The following is a 13,726-nucleotide window of genomic DNA, read 5'->3' as shown; positions in this document are numbered from 1 at the left end:
TTTTGGTTTTTTTTAAAAATGAGTTTACTGATAGCACGGTCTTTTAATGTGGAAACTAGCAAAGTTCTTCCCTGCTGTAGGTTGCATTTTGGTAGCTTCTGGAGCAGGACTTGACGCCTAGGTATGGCAGGGTATCACCGTCCAACATGTTGGGTGCCAGAGATGCCAACTGGCAGATATGGTATAGAACCTAGGGGAGCCCTTTTGGATCTGTGATGGGTGGCTCTGGAGGAGATTATGGAGCATGTTGTCGTGGTTCAGCCCCACCAGCAGCTCAGCCACTGCTCAGCCGCTCACTGCTCCCCTCGGTGAGGGGGAGAGGAGACAAATGGAACAGAAGGGCTGAGGGTGAGACAGGAACAGAGGGAACACCCACCGACCGTGGCCCTGGGTGAAACGGACTCGGCTAGGGGACAAATTAATTCAATTTATTGACGGTTACTTGAGAGGACAACAAGAAACAAAACCAGATCTCGAAAACAACACCTCCCCCCTTCCTGCCTCTCCCTCCTTCCCAGAGGCGCAGGGGATGGGGAATGGGGCTGCAGGTCAGTTTGTCACACGTTGTTTCTGCCGCTCCTTTCCCAAAGGAGGAGGACTCCTCACACTCTTTTCCTGCTCCAGTGGATCCCCTACTCACAGGACAGCTCCACCGTGAGTCCTTCCGGCAGGATGCGATCCTGACCCATCGGATCACTCCGGCGTGGGCTGTTGCCACAGTCACGGATCTGAGGGAGCTGCCACCCGCTCCACCGTGGGTCTTTCCACGGACTTCAGACGTGTCTCTGCTCCGTCGTGAGTCCCTTTCCCCACGCCCTCCCTCAGGCTCAGCCATCCCCGCTCCAGCGTGGGCTCTCCCCGGGCTGCGGTGGGTCTGTGCCCCACAGCCTGCCATGGCTGCGGGGGCCGCTGCCCCTCCCCGCGGGCTGAGGGCGATCCCCGCTCCGGCACCTCCTCCCACCCCACCGCACTGACCGCGGGCCGTGGGGCCGTTTCTCTCCGGATCCCTCAGCCCAGTGGCACCGGCACAGGGCGCTCCCGCGCCATCTCCAGCCGGCGCCGCCGGACGGGGGTGGGGAGGGGCAGCTCCCGCTCCCCCCTCTCCTCCCCGCAGGGCCGGAGCACCGTTCGGCTCCTTTGTCCTGACTGAAATCGGTCACTGGCAGAGGCGCTGATGGCTGACCCGGGCTGAGGGGATGGGGGGTCCGACCTGGGTAGAGATGGGTCCAATCGGTCCCGAAGCCCGGGAAGGTACAGGGAGTGAATCCCCTCTCTCACCACCAGAACCCCTTCACACAAACCCGGCACACACGTAAAATAACTTAAGATGCTCGTGTCTGGGTACCTGAATGCCACGCTCAGTCTCTCACAGTGGGACTCAGTCAGACCATGGCACCTGCACTTTGGTGGGTCCAGTGTGAGCTGCGGAGCCTGGAGACCTGTTCAGGTCACCCTGTGGTCAGCTAAAGCACTCTGGGCTGTGTTGCCTCCATTAACTAGGTCTTCATGGAAGAAAGACCTTCTGTCTTTCTCTTCCATCATTACTGGCTCACATTCCCACTGAGTTGGTGTGGGGACATGTGTCAGAGATGATGAGGTGCTGGGTGCTATGTGACTAGCAGCGAGAAAACTCCGAGGGAGAGAGACAAGGTTATGGCACAAACCTGTACTGTTCTTATGCCAGAGAATAACAGGAATATTTTCTTAAAATGACTGCACTAACTCGACAGTAACTGCACAGACTGAAAAAAATCCACTACCGTGTCTTTCTGCCTCTGTGAGCTTCAGTCCAGTGCTGCTGAGGGTTAAGGTTGCTGCTCCATGGCATGAGGAGGAAGAGCAGCACAAAACAGAGCCAGCCTGAGGGTGAAGGCAGGCTCTGGCCCTGATCTGCAGCCCTGTGTAGGGGTGAGCATCCATCAGAGACCACAAGGAGTTCTCCTTGCTGCTGTCTGTGCAGAGCCAGTGCTACTGGGGGAAGTCTGCATCAGCCACCCAGTTGCCTCCTACATCCCAATTTCAGCACCTCTCTGAGGTCCTTAGGATAGTAAGGGTCCATGGAGCCTGGACTTTCCTTAACACCTTTGTAAATGGTGAAGTTCATCAGTCTGGATTAAACGTGGAAGTCACAAATGTAGATTTTTGTCTTCTGACTTGTGAAACGGGAACAGCTAATAAGAAAAGCATGAAGAAATGTTGAAGAGGAGACTGGTTTTCAGAGTTGCTTTGCAAAGCAGATTTTCACTTCTGAATACCTTGCATAGCTTGACTTAAGAGTATTGATGCTGGCAGTATTCTTGTTAGAGTTTGTTTGAACTGAGAATGAGAATATCCTGCCAAGTCTCTAAGTGGATCATGTGTTAAAATACGGAGTCTTTCTTGTTATTTTACATTTTGGATCATGAACTTTATGTAAAAAGCACACGGGAACAGTTTGACAGAGGGACATTAATCATACTTTGACGTTTCCGATGAGCCAGCAATCAGCGTCAGGAAGAAGGATGTCTTGCAAGATGGAGCAGAAAAGAACCTGCCACCTTGGTAAAGGAAAACCCAGGGTAAAACTCTGGTTGTAAAACAGTGTAACAGGACAACAGTGCACAACATCACAAAACCTTCTCTCTCTGACAATGGCCTTGGCTCTTCATGACGTGCTGTCTGAAAGACTCAGGTTTTGATTTGGAGACATAAGCGAGTTTAAGCAGAATGCAGCACATGTGGCAACTCGGTTTATTTCACAGGACAGATGTATTCAACAATGCGCTCTTAGAAACACATTTTTCCCCTTAGTAATGTGGAGATGTTTTTTGTCTAAGTCTATAATGACCCTCATTGCAATAACTCCAGCGCTTTCTTGATGGGAGTTGAGTTTAACTTTGAATCTTATTTTTATGGTTAATTGGGAGGTCTGATATTTCTGGTAAGCAACTTTCCCTTTCAAGTGAAAAATCTCACTTTTCCTTGGCTACTGTATTCATTTCTGATGTACATATGTTTCCAAGTTATTGTACCCATTCTTATTTATGAACAACTATTAGACTTTCTCAAGTTCTGCTGAAACTTTTTCATGTACAATGTCCACCCTTTCTTGATGAAACTACCACAGCCTTCAGACCCCATTGACATTAATGCTGACTCTAAAGAATAGGATTAATCACTTTCAGTGTCCCCAGGATCTGCTCACACCATTGCACACTCAGCTGTGATAGCCCCAGCTTGACAGCTTGCACAGTCCTTACCGTAAAGACCAGCAGACCTATCTCCAGCCACCAGTATCCGAGGAGCTTATAATGCCAAAGCAGCCTCACAACACTTGCAGATACTAGAAAAGTGATATTGTTTTCACAGAATCACAGAATGCTAGGGATTGGAAGGGACCTCAAAGGATCATCTAGTCCAATCTCCCTGCCGGAGCAGGACCACCTAGATCAGATCACACAAGAACGCATGCAGGCGGGTTTGGAACATCTCCAGAGAAGGAGACTCCACAACCTCTCTGGGCAGCCTGTTCCAGTGTTCTGTTACCCTTACTGGGAAGAAGTTCTTCCTCATGTTTAAGCGGAACCTCCTATGTTCCAGCTTATATCCATTTTCCCTTGTCCTATCATTGGATGCCAGTGAGAAGAGCCTGGCTCCATCCTCATGACAGTCACCCTTCACATATTTATAAACATTAATGAGGTCCCCCCTCATTAACGTTTTCATCATTTGTTTTCTCTTACAAATGCTGAAAATGAATATGGAGGAAGTTTAGGGCTTGATTTCAAAAAGATTATGGTATTTGCACTCTGAATCCAAGTCAAAGGTGGTATGTAACAGCCCTGAAAATCATAGAATTATGGAACAATTTGGGTTGGAAGGGATCTTTAAATGTCATTACATGGGTTTATGTGATGAGATTTTGGCAGCATGGGAGAGGCTGCAGAGATGGCCCCTGTAAGAAGCTGCAAGAACCTTCCTTGGCTCCAAAACCAGTTGGACTGGTCTCTGGCCAGGTCAGAACACCCATCCCCTCTGGCTATGGTTGAGCCAATCAGCACCTCTGCAAATGCCCTGTTTAAGATGGGGACAAAGGAGCCTGAAGGAAGGCTGGACCTGCACTGAAGAGAGGGGGGGAGGTAAGGGGCTGGACCTGGAGCAGTGCCGGCTGGGAGAAGTTCATCCTCATGACAAAGTAGAGAAGCATCTGAAGTCCATGGAAAGACCCACGCCGGAGCGGATGGCAGCTCCCTCAGAACCCATGACTGTGGTAACAGCCTGCGCCGGAGCGATCCAATGGGTCAGGATTGCATCCTGCCGGAAGGACTCACGGTGGAAAAGTCTGTGGACTGTCCCGTGAGTAGGGGATCCACTGGAGCAGGGAAAGAATGTCAGGAGTCCTCCTCCTTTGCGAAAGGAGTGGCAGAAACAACGTGTGACTAACTGACCTGCAGCCCCATTCCCCATTCCCCATCCCCTGCGCCGCTGGGAAGGAGGGATAGGCGGGAAGAAGGGAAAGGCGGGACGGGGGAGGTGTTGTTTTCGAGATCTGGTTTTGTTTCTTGTTGTCCTCTCAAGTAACTGTCAATAAATTGAACTGGTTTGTCCCTGAGCCGAGTCTGTTTTGCCCGGGCCGTAGTCGGTGGGTGCTCCCTCTGTTCTCGTCTCACCCTCAGCCCTCTGTTCCATTTCTCTCCTCTCCCCCTCACTGAGGGGAGCCGTGAGTGGCTGAGCGGTGGCTGAGCCACCGGTGGGGCTGAACCATGACAGTCATCTAGTCCAACCCCACTACAATGAGCAGGGGCATGTTCAACTAGATCAGGGTACTCAGAGCCCCGTCCAACCTGACCTTGAATGTCTTCAGAAATGAGGTATCTACCACCTCTCTGGGCAATCTGGTCCAGTGTTTCACCACCCTCATTGCAAAAAATTTCTTCCTTAAATGTAGTCTAAATCTACTCTCTTAGTTTAAAACCATTACCCCTTGTCCTATTGCAACAGGCGCTGCTAAAATATTTGTCCATATCTTTCCTGTAGGCCCCCTTTAAGTACTGGAAGGCTGCAATAAGATCACCCTGGAGCCTTCTCTTCTCCAGGCTGAACAGCCCCAACACTCTCAGCCTGTCTTCATAGCAGAGGTGCTCCAGCCCTCTGATCGTTTTTGTGGCTTCCTCTGGACTTGCTCCAACAGCTCCATGTTCTTCTTATATTGTGGGCCCCAGAGCTGAATGCAGTACTTCAGTGGGGTCTCACAAGAGCAGAGTAGAGGGGCAGAATCCCCTCCCTTGACCTGCTGCCCATGCTGCTTTTGATGCAGCCCAGGACACGGTTGGCTTTCTGAGCTGCAAGTGCACATTGCCGGCTCATGGTGAGCTTCTCATCCTCCAGTACCCCCGAGTCCTTCTCGATAGGGCTGCTCCAAATCCCTTCATCCCGCAGCCTGTATTGATACTGGGAGGGTGCCCTGACTCTTGTGTAGGACCTCGCACTTGACCTTGTCGATCCCCATGAGGTTCACACGGGGCACTTCTCAAGCTTGTAAAAATCTGTATTTCAGGGTGAAATCCAATTAAAAACCAGCAGAACCTAAAGTGTAATTTCAGAGGGTTGAATGATGATCTCCAAATCCTCTTGTCAGCATCTTCTGCATAGAGGGCTTCCAGCATTCGCGACTCATCTGTGCAGCCGCACATGCTTCTGGTGCTGGGGCACAGGCTCCCTAAAAATTCAGCACCATCCTGGGCCAAGGAGATCAGAACTGAGCAGGGTGGGAAAGCAAAGCTGATGGATAAGCCCCCCTCCCTTCACAAGACCTGACCTGGTAGACCTGCTTACACTGTACTTCTAACACATTGTCTTCTGCCTTCAGCAGCTTATGAGAGGCTGTGGAGATCCCCTCTCCTTGAAAAGCATTTGTAATGGCTGTCCATTTTTTAGCTGAAAGCCTTAAGGATTAGAGAATGAAGTAAAAGAGGTGGGTTTTCTCAGTCTGAGGTTTCAAACCCACAATTCTCTCCTTCCAGGAAAATGCCCCACTCTCTACATTGCGTACTGTGCCAAGCGGTTTGGGATAAACCTGGCATTTTTCATATCTCCTACAAAAGCTATGCCAGCAAGGAATAAAAATGTGCTTTTAAATATGCCAGAGCAAGTGCAGCCAAGACAGACAGTATCTCTGTGGTACAGGGGTTCATACCCTCAGCAGGAGGGAGAAGGACTTCCACATTTCAAAACTGATTCTTTATTGTGTTTGCTGAACGATAAAGGCACAAACTGACCTGAGGACAGGATCTGTTCATGGTTCCCAGCTCCCAAGCTATGAGTCTGTCTTCTTCTTTTCCAGTATACCATGTGCTTTATCTTGTCCCGTTTACCATGTGCTTTATCTACCCAGCCGTGTTGCTTCTTTTGTGATCCCCTGGGACTGACCAATGTGAATTCCTCAGACAGCAGCGCCCTAGGTGCTCCCAGAAGGAAAGACCAACACACAAACAAGGATCTGAACCAATCTGCTGAGCAGCACAGGCACAATGCTGCTCTTTCACTTTCCGAAAACCGACAGATATTTGCTGCCAGGTCACTGGCTGCAACTACGAGAGGCAAAGCCACAGCCTGAGAGCTGGGGTTTGTGTGTGCTGCGGAGCTGGAAGGGAAACACCTGATCAAGTGAGAATGCCAAGTGTTTGTTCAGTGGGATGTATCTGAGCAACGCAAACACTCTGCGTGTGTGTTGGTAACATGCCTGGCAGAGGGGAAAGCTGACGGAGGGCCTCAATCCACCAAGAACCTCAGAGGTTGCCTGTGGAGTGTGCAACAAATCATCAGTGACTGTTGCGGTTCAACCAGCCACGGTTCTGGTGGGACAATGGACGCAGCCACCTCCTTTGGATGTGCCTCTTCAGGTCTCGATCTGCTCTGGAGGTATCTTACAGAGCATGATCCAAAGTATGAAGGGAAGAAGAAAGTCAAGATCTCGGGCAGAGAGCTGGCGTCTGTTCCGGCGCAGGTCTTTGGCTTGGACCAGCTGCAGGTCCTGGAGATGAGCCCGGAACGAGAGAGTTGCCTGAGGTACCGGATGGAGCTGCTCCCTCAAGAGATCAGCCGCCTGAGGAACCTAACCTGCCTCTACATAGACTCCAACAACTTGAAGAAAATCCCTGCTGAAATTGGCACTTTGAGGCAGTTGGAGAGGCTCACTCTGAGCAACAACAGCCTGAGCTCGCTGCCCCCAGAAATGGGGGCACTCCAAAGGCTGCACAGCCTCCACTTGGCCAACAACAGCCTCACCGAGCTGCCTGCACCCCTCTGCCAGCTGCGCAGCCTCACCTTTCTGGATGTGAGCGACAACAAAATAGACACAATCCCCTCCAGCGTTCGGCATCTGGAAAAACTGGAAACGTTGCTGTTGCTCTTCAACTCACTGGAGAGTCTGCCTGAGGATGTCTGTCTTTTAAGGAATCTGTGCACACTTTGGCTGGGAAACAACCGTCTGCGGTCCCTTCCAGTAAGCTTTGGGGAGCTGCTGAACCTGGACTGGGGATACAATTACTGTTCATGCAATTTTGAGGGGAATCCACTGGAAAGTCCTCCCCCTGAAGTCTGCAGCAAGGGCCCTGAAGAGATCAGAGATTATTTCTCGTCATTTCATAGGGCACAGAGGGATTAGACAACTGGTGTCAGTCCTCCCGAAGTGACGGAGATGGATTTGTTCTGTGCAAATCAACTGCACAAGCAAAATGGGTTTCAGATGGAAAAGACTGCTAAAGACTGCTAAAATCACTCTGTGGAGCTCAAAACCTTCCTCTCTGCTGTAAGGTGATTTCTCTGGCAGTCTTTTTTTTTTTTTTTTTTTTTGACACCTGTATTGAACGGTGGTGTATACCTTCTAAAAATCCATTTAGGGACAAATACAATTTTGTTTTGTTATTTATAGTTGCATTGATCTATCTCAGGAAATGTAGTGGCCAAACACTCAGTCTGAGGAAATGAACAATACCTAGTCTGAGAGGACAGAGTCAGGTGAACAACCGGTGGCATGTCAGCCGCAATAATCTGTGTGTTTGCTTGCACACTGGTTTAGTGCCTGAGTCTGGATGTGAAGTAGGTACAGGCTGGGATTTCTGCAAATGTTTAAGGCCATACAGACTTGTGGATTTGACTTTGCTTCAGGTAGCCCAGAATCTCATTACGTTCCACGGTATTTCACATCCAACATGCAGGTTGAAACAGCTCAGGCTTCAGTCCATCTCTGGATAAGAACCTGCCTGTGTCCAGGTCCCACAAGGTACCATGCAAGAGATGTCTCGATTACTTTGGCAGGACATAGAGTATTTCTTACCCTGCTTCTCCTGAAGAGCAGTTTCAGTGCAGGGCTGTCAAGCTCTCTGGAGGCAGCACGGACCTGGAGTCGATGTGCCAGTCACTCCAGGGCAGACCTCAGTGATACTGCTCCATGGATCTTGGTGAGGCACAGAGGTAGCCCAGATTTAGAGCGTGCAGCACTGGCAAAAATGTTCTTTCTTCTACCTAGGCTGGGAAAGTGTTCAGGGATATTAAAAGATGAGTATGCAAACCTCCTGCAAGGGAACATTTCTGAGAATTGCTGCCTATAATCATAAAAGGCTTCATTGGTGTTACATTATGGAAATTTGCTAAGACTCCTTTCTGTTTCATTTCGCTCTCTCTTCCCCTTAGCCTCTCATCAGCATTTTCCTCCCAGCTCTCCTTAGCTTTGCTCTTTGTGGATGTTTTCTCTGTGGCTACTCCCTCTGACATTATCTTCATGTTTCATTATTTTCTCATCAAAAGCCTCTCATTCCCGTATAAATGCTTTTCTTTGCCCTCTGTCTCCTTTGTTTCCTATTTCTCCTTTGGCCAGCATACAGAAAACTGCAGCTTTGTGTCTTTCCTGGAAAGAAGAAGGGCTGAGTCAGGCCTGCTGGGAGATAAACATGTGCTTCCAGGGTTCACGGAGAAAGGGAGAGAGAAAGGGTTTGAGACAGTGATGCACGGGCCATTGTGTCTCTTGTTCAGTCATTTTCTTCTCGTAGCAAAGATCAGCAGAAGGAGAAGAAGAAATCTGAATCGATGCTGAAATTTTACTGGGTGACAAAAGCACAACTCCAGATATTCTTAGCATGAACTGACTTTTACACTGCTCTGACACTGAGTCTGCCCCTGACCTATGTGAAGCTTCAAACCAGCCATCACCTTTTGGTGTTACTTGAAGCAGATTCAGTATAGGAGTAACATCCCACACAGTGATAAATCAATGCACAGCAATTATGGGGATGCAATAACATCAAACCAGTTTGTTCTTTTTTCCTGCAGCTGATTATTTCTAGGATGTGTGACACAGGAAAGAGAGGAGTAAGGGGACCTTGGTGCCTTGCTCACTTGGCTCATGGAGAATCAGAGGTGAAGGAGCTGGACGTGAGCTGTGAGTCCTTTGTGCTTGGTTGTTTTTCAGAGATTTGCAGCATGATGAGGGACTGTGTGTGAAGTAGCTCCTGAAGCTGGAGTTAGGCCAGACAGAGGATTTCTTCAGACAGACGTTGAAGGACTGGGATTTTGTTCCTATTTCTGCCAGTGATTAATTCTCTGGACTTAAGCAGGTCTGCTGTCTTATTTCCCCGTTCCTCCCACCCCATTCGATATGTGCAGCCATCCTGCCTTTCTAAAGCTTGGCTGGTACAGGACATAAGTATAAAGGCAGTACTAGCAGTGGGCACAAGTAAAGACAAGGTTATTCCTCTGTTCTGAGACATGTAGATGACTGAAATTCTAGTAACTGTGGTCTTTTTTAGAGTCTTGTGTCTAACACACTGTATCCTTCCAGAGCGTCATCTTAGACAAGTGGTAAAAGGGACAGTTTCTCGTGTCCTTTGTCAAACTGTTCAGAACCTGCCTTGCTGTTTCTCTTCTCCACTGCATAGGGTTTGGGCTTGAAGATCCATTTCCAACCTTTCCCTTCTGCTTCTTAGCTAGAGTTTCCCAAAAGGCAAGCAGCTTTAGCTAGTTTGGGGAGTTTATAGCATCTCACAGCTTTCATTCTTGCTTTTGACCAAGCCGGTTTCATACATTAGAGGGTCCCACAGTGTCTTATTGAGGAGACAAGCTGTTTCAAGGCCTTAGTTTAAGTAGTCCCCTCTCAAAAAAAAACACAGACATAATTTTTGAAGCCCGACTGTAATCGTCAATAATATGTCTGCCAGTCCTGGGGTGAATGGAGCTAAAAAGGCGGTTAAAGCCTGCAAGAACATGTCATCTTTAATAAATAGTGCCAGTACCTTTGCTGTAATTCTCCAGCCTGTTGGGATCAAGAGAAATTCTGAGAAATCAATGCAAGTGAGGGCACTTTGACCATGCCATCAAGCTGCTTGAGCAGACTGAATATGTTATTCAGCTAGAAGAAGTTCTGTCCTGACACCATGCTGTCTGTTGCCTCTTCCTCTCCCTTTGTCCTGGTTGCTTCCAAAATGCCACCTCCCAAAGTGGAAACCCCCATGGCACGTACATGCTGCAATATCCTGGCTCCTGTGTTAGTGGCATAGTTACACAGAGCAATAGCTAGATCTTGGTGTTGTCGTTAACATGGCATTAAAATCTAATCTCAAACTGCTTATCCTGTACTTGTTGCACTACCTGTATTGTTGCTAAGCACCTTCCTTTGCCTGTGCTCATTAAAACTCGAGCGTTAATATCAGAGAATGGCAAACTGCTCGGATATAGGCCCCTGGCGAAAAGACCGAGATATAATCCGTGCTTGGTGGGTAAAGGCGGAGAGGGAGAGGGAGGAATTGTTAAAGCTGACATTGTGCATTGATGTGAGTGTGCATGCCTTTCCCTTCACCCCTTACTGTACTGCAGAGTGGTGCAGGAGAAGAGCATTGTCCCCTGGAATTGTGTAGAACTTTCATTTGAAAACTTCCAACTCTTGCAGCAGAACAGTAATGAGATGAAAAAGCAGTAAGTGAAAAAAGCTCCAAATAGAAATTCAGGAGAATAATATATATCAGGGCAGAGGGCTCTTTAATTTAACATACAAATGTATAACATTTCACAGACTGGTAGCTCAAGCCAGACAAGTTCTGACTACAGATAAGCTGCATATTTTTAATGCTGGAGAGTTCACCTGAGGATATGACAGATTCTCCACCAACTCAACTCTGTAAACCCCACAGTCTAACTCACTCCACCTTGTTATATGCAAAGTGAAAGTTACAAAAGCTCTTTCTGTCTTTAAAAGTATATGACTACGATCTATGGCTACCATAAATCTAAAAGATCAGATCCCAGCATTTACTTACTTCTCCCTCAATTTGCCTCTGAAGGAACTTCAACTTTTTAGTTTTCAATGGCTACAAGCAGTGTTTAAAGAGTTGAAGGTGTCGTGGTTTTAGGCTGATCCAGCAACTAAAACTCACACAGTCTCTCCTTCTCCAGTAAAGTGGAGAGGAGAAAAATATAAAAAAGGGACTGAGGGTCGAGACAAGAACAGAGGGAGCACCCACCAACCATGGTCCTGGGCAAAACAGACTTGGCTTTCTTAAAAGCGAAACAATTTATTGATGATTACTTAAAAGGACAAAGGGAAAGAACACCAGTTACGTGAGAGGATAAAAAGAAACAAAGCCAGATCTTAAAACCGACACCTTCCTTCCCTCCCCCTTTCCTTTTCCTCCCAGCTCTACCTCCTCCCCCTAGAGGCGCAGGGACTGGGGGAGTGCAGGTCAGTTCATTCCGTGCTGTTACTGCTGCTTCTTTCTTAAAGGAGGAGGAGTCCTTACACCCTTTTCCCTTGCTCTGGTGGATCCCCTACTCACGAGGAAAAATCCACAACCTTCTCCAGCGTGAGTCCAGCCCACAGGAAACAATCCTTCCCCACGGATTGCCCCAGTGTGGGCTTTACCACAGTCTCGGATTCTTAGGGAGTTGTAGCCACTCGCTCCGGCGTGGGTCGTCACGCAGACTCCAGATGCCTCTCTGCCTTGTCATGCGTCCCAACATGACCGTCCTCAGGCTCAGGCATCTTCCCTCCACAGTCTGCGAGTGGGTCTCTACTCCACTGAGGCCGTCCTGGTTGCAGGGAGGCCGCCTGCTATCTCACCACCAGCTGCAAGGGAAACTCGGCTCCGGCACCTCCTCCCGCTCCATCCTCACTGACCTGGTGTCGATGCGGCTGTTTCTCTCAGATCTCAGTCCTCTCCGGATGAACTCAGGCCAGTGGGCACCCTGGGAGTGGGGTGCTCCCCGAGTTCCCCAGCCGGCTCTGCTGCTGCCATCCTCAGTGGGCAGTGCCGGCCCGACGCAGGCAGCCGCCCGGCCGGGAGCCAGGGAGCGGGGGCAGTGCCCTCCTCCCTTCTCTCCTCGCTCCTGGGCAAAGCACCTTTTCTGGTTCCTTTGTCCCGACTTAAATAGGGCAATTCACAGAGGCGCTAATTGGCTCAACCCCGAGGGGGATGGCAGTCTCATCTGGTGGCCAGAACCAAGTCTAACCCGGTTCCAAAACCAGGGAGGTCACAGGGAGCAAAGCCCCTCTCCTGCCACCAGAACCCCCACACCCCACATATCAAACCATGACAAAGGTCACCCCCCCAAGAGGGCTCTCGTGTTCAGTGGTGGAGTCTCTGAGTCGGCAAAACAAAAATGAAGTGACCGTTGCTGTTCTCCCCCTGCCTTTGGGAGTCAACAGCACATTTCCAGGCTCACAAACGCAAGACTGGTCCTGAATTCACTGTGAGTGGAGTTTAGCACCCATCAGTTTTTCAAGTCTTTGAAAACTCTTGTGGTTGATCAGTGAAATAGATTACATATTAACAGTCATCAAAGGAAATACAACTTTGCAAACCACCAGAAAACAGAAGACACTGCAGCTAGTGTCCTACATGCAATACAAATATACTTGATATCTGAGAGCGCTACCTTCTGAACATGTAGCTGTTGGGGATCTGTTCCCAGGTGTTTTCTACGCGTTCCTTAGTCCAGGAGGGTATCCATCCAAAAGGTCATCATCACTGAGGGAGGCCATTGTTCCTGCAGCTGAACGGACCCTCATGCCGCTTGCCTTTCTGTCTTCCTCTGTGCCCTGTAGCCTCATCTCAGAACTTTACAGTCCAAGTTCGGAAATGATGTTTTTCTGGTGATGTAATACTGAGTCAGTGCAAGAGATCCAGGTCTGACATGAATCCATGGGATCAATGAGTTTAATTATCATTGATTGCATACAATTAGTCACTGTCAGAGACATCAGATTCAGCTGAAGATGTTTCCACTTGGGCAGTGGTACCATAGAAGAAACAAAGCAATCCCTCATGAGAAAGCGCCATATCGTTCAGCACATCAAATTGCAATGAAACCCTAAGTAGCATCGCTAATGAAGATCACTCTAAGCCATACAAAGAAAAGTTTTGAACCCCCAGAGTGTTCTGCCCATGAACCAGGAGACAGTAGTAAATGGTACTTAAATAAATACTACATCCATGCTGTGGATTTCTTATGTTTGTTAAAGATCTCAGCGGTTGTCAAGAAGCTTTTTATTTTTCTGCTACGCTGGGGAAGCTATAAAATGTGTTGCCATTCTCACTGCCATGCAAACAAACATTTCTTGAACAGTTCACGCAGCAAGAAAATAGCAAGAGGGGAAAAAAAACGATGGCACAAGCAAGGCTCAGATAGAATAGCCCATAATGAGTCTTTGTGTTCAAACACACTGGGTTTTGCCAGACTTAAATGTCTGACAGAGCCA

At 48.7% G+C, this 13,726-nt stretch overlaps 1 protein-coding gene and 1 pseudogene across 1 annotated transcript; one reads left to right on the top strand and one right to left on the bottom strand.

The window, feature by feature from the left end:
- Positions 1–1,008: 1,008 nt before the first annotated feature.
- On the bottom strand, positions 1,009–5,346 carry LOC147529068 (uncharacterized; annotated as a pseudogene).
- Positions 5,347–6,844: 1,498 nt separating this feature from the next.
- Positions 6,845–7,645, top strand: LOC104373322 (uncharacterized). Its single transcript, XM_009979200.2, has one exon. The coding sequence runs from the start codon at positions 6,845–6,847 to the stop codon at positions 7,643–7,645; it is 801 nt and encodes a 266-aa protein (XP_009977502.2).
- The last annotated feature ends 6,081 nt before the right edge of the window (positions 7,646–13,726 follow it).

This window comes from Tauraco erythrolophus, chromosome 3, assembly GCF_009769465.1.
Source record: "Tauraco erythrolophus isolate bTauEry1 chromosome 3, bTauEry1.pri, whole genome shotgun sequence".
Classification (NCBI taxonomy): Eukaryota; Metazoa; Chordata; class Aves; order Musophagiformes; family Musophagidae; genus Tauraco; species Tauraco erythrolophus.
Note: the sequence above shows the minus strand (reverse complement) of the source record. Positions and strands in the feature narration are given on the sequence as shown.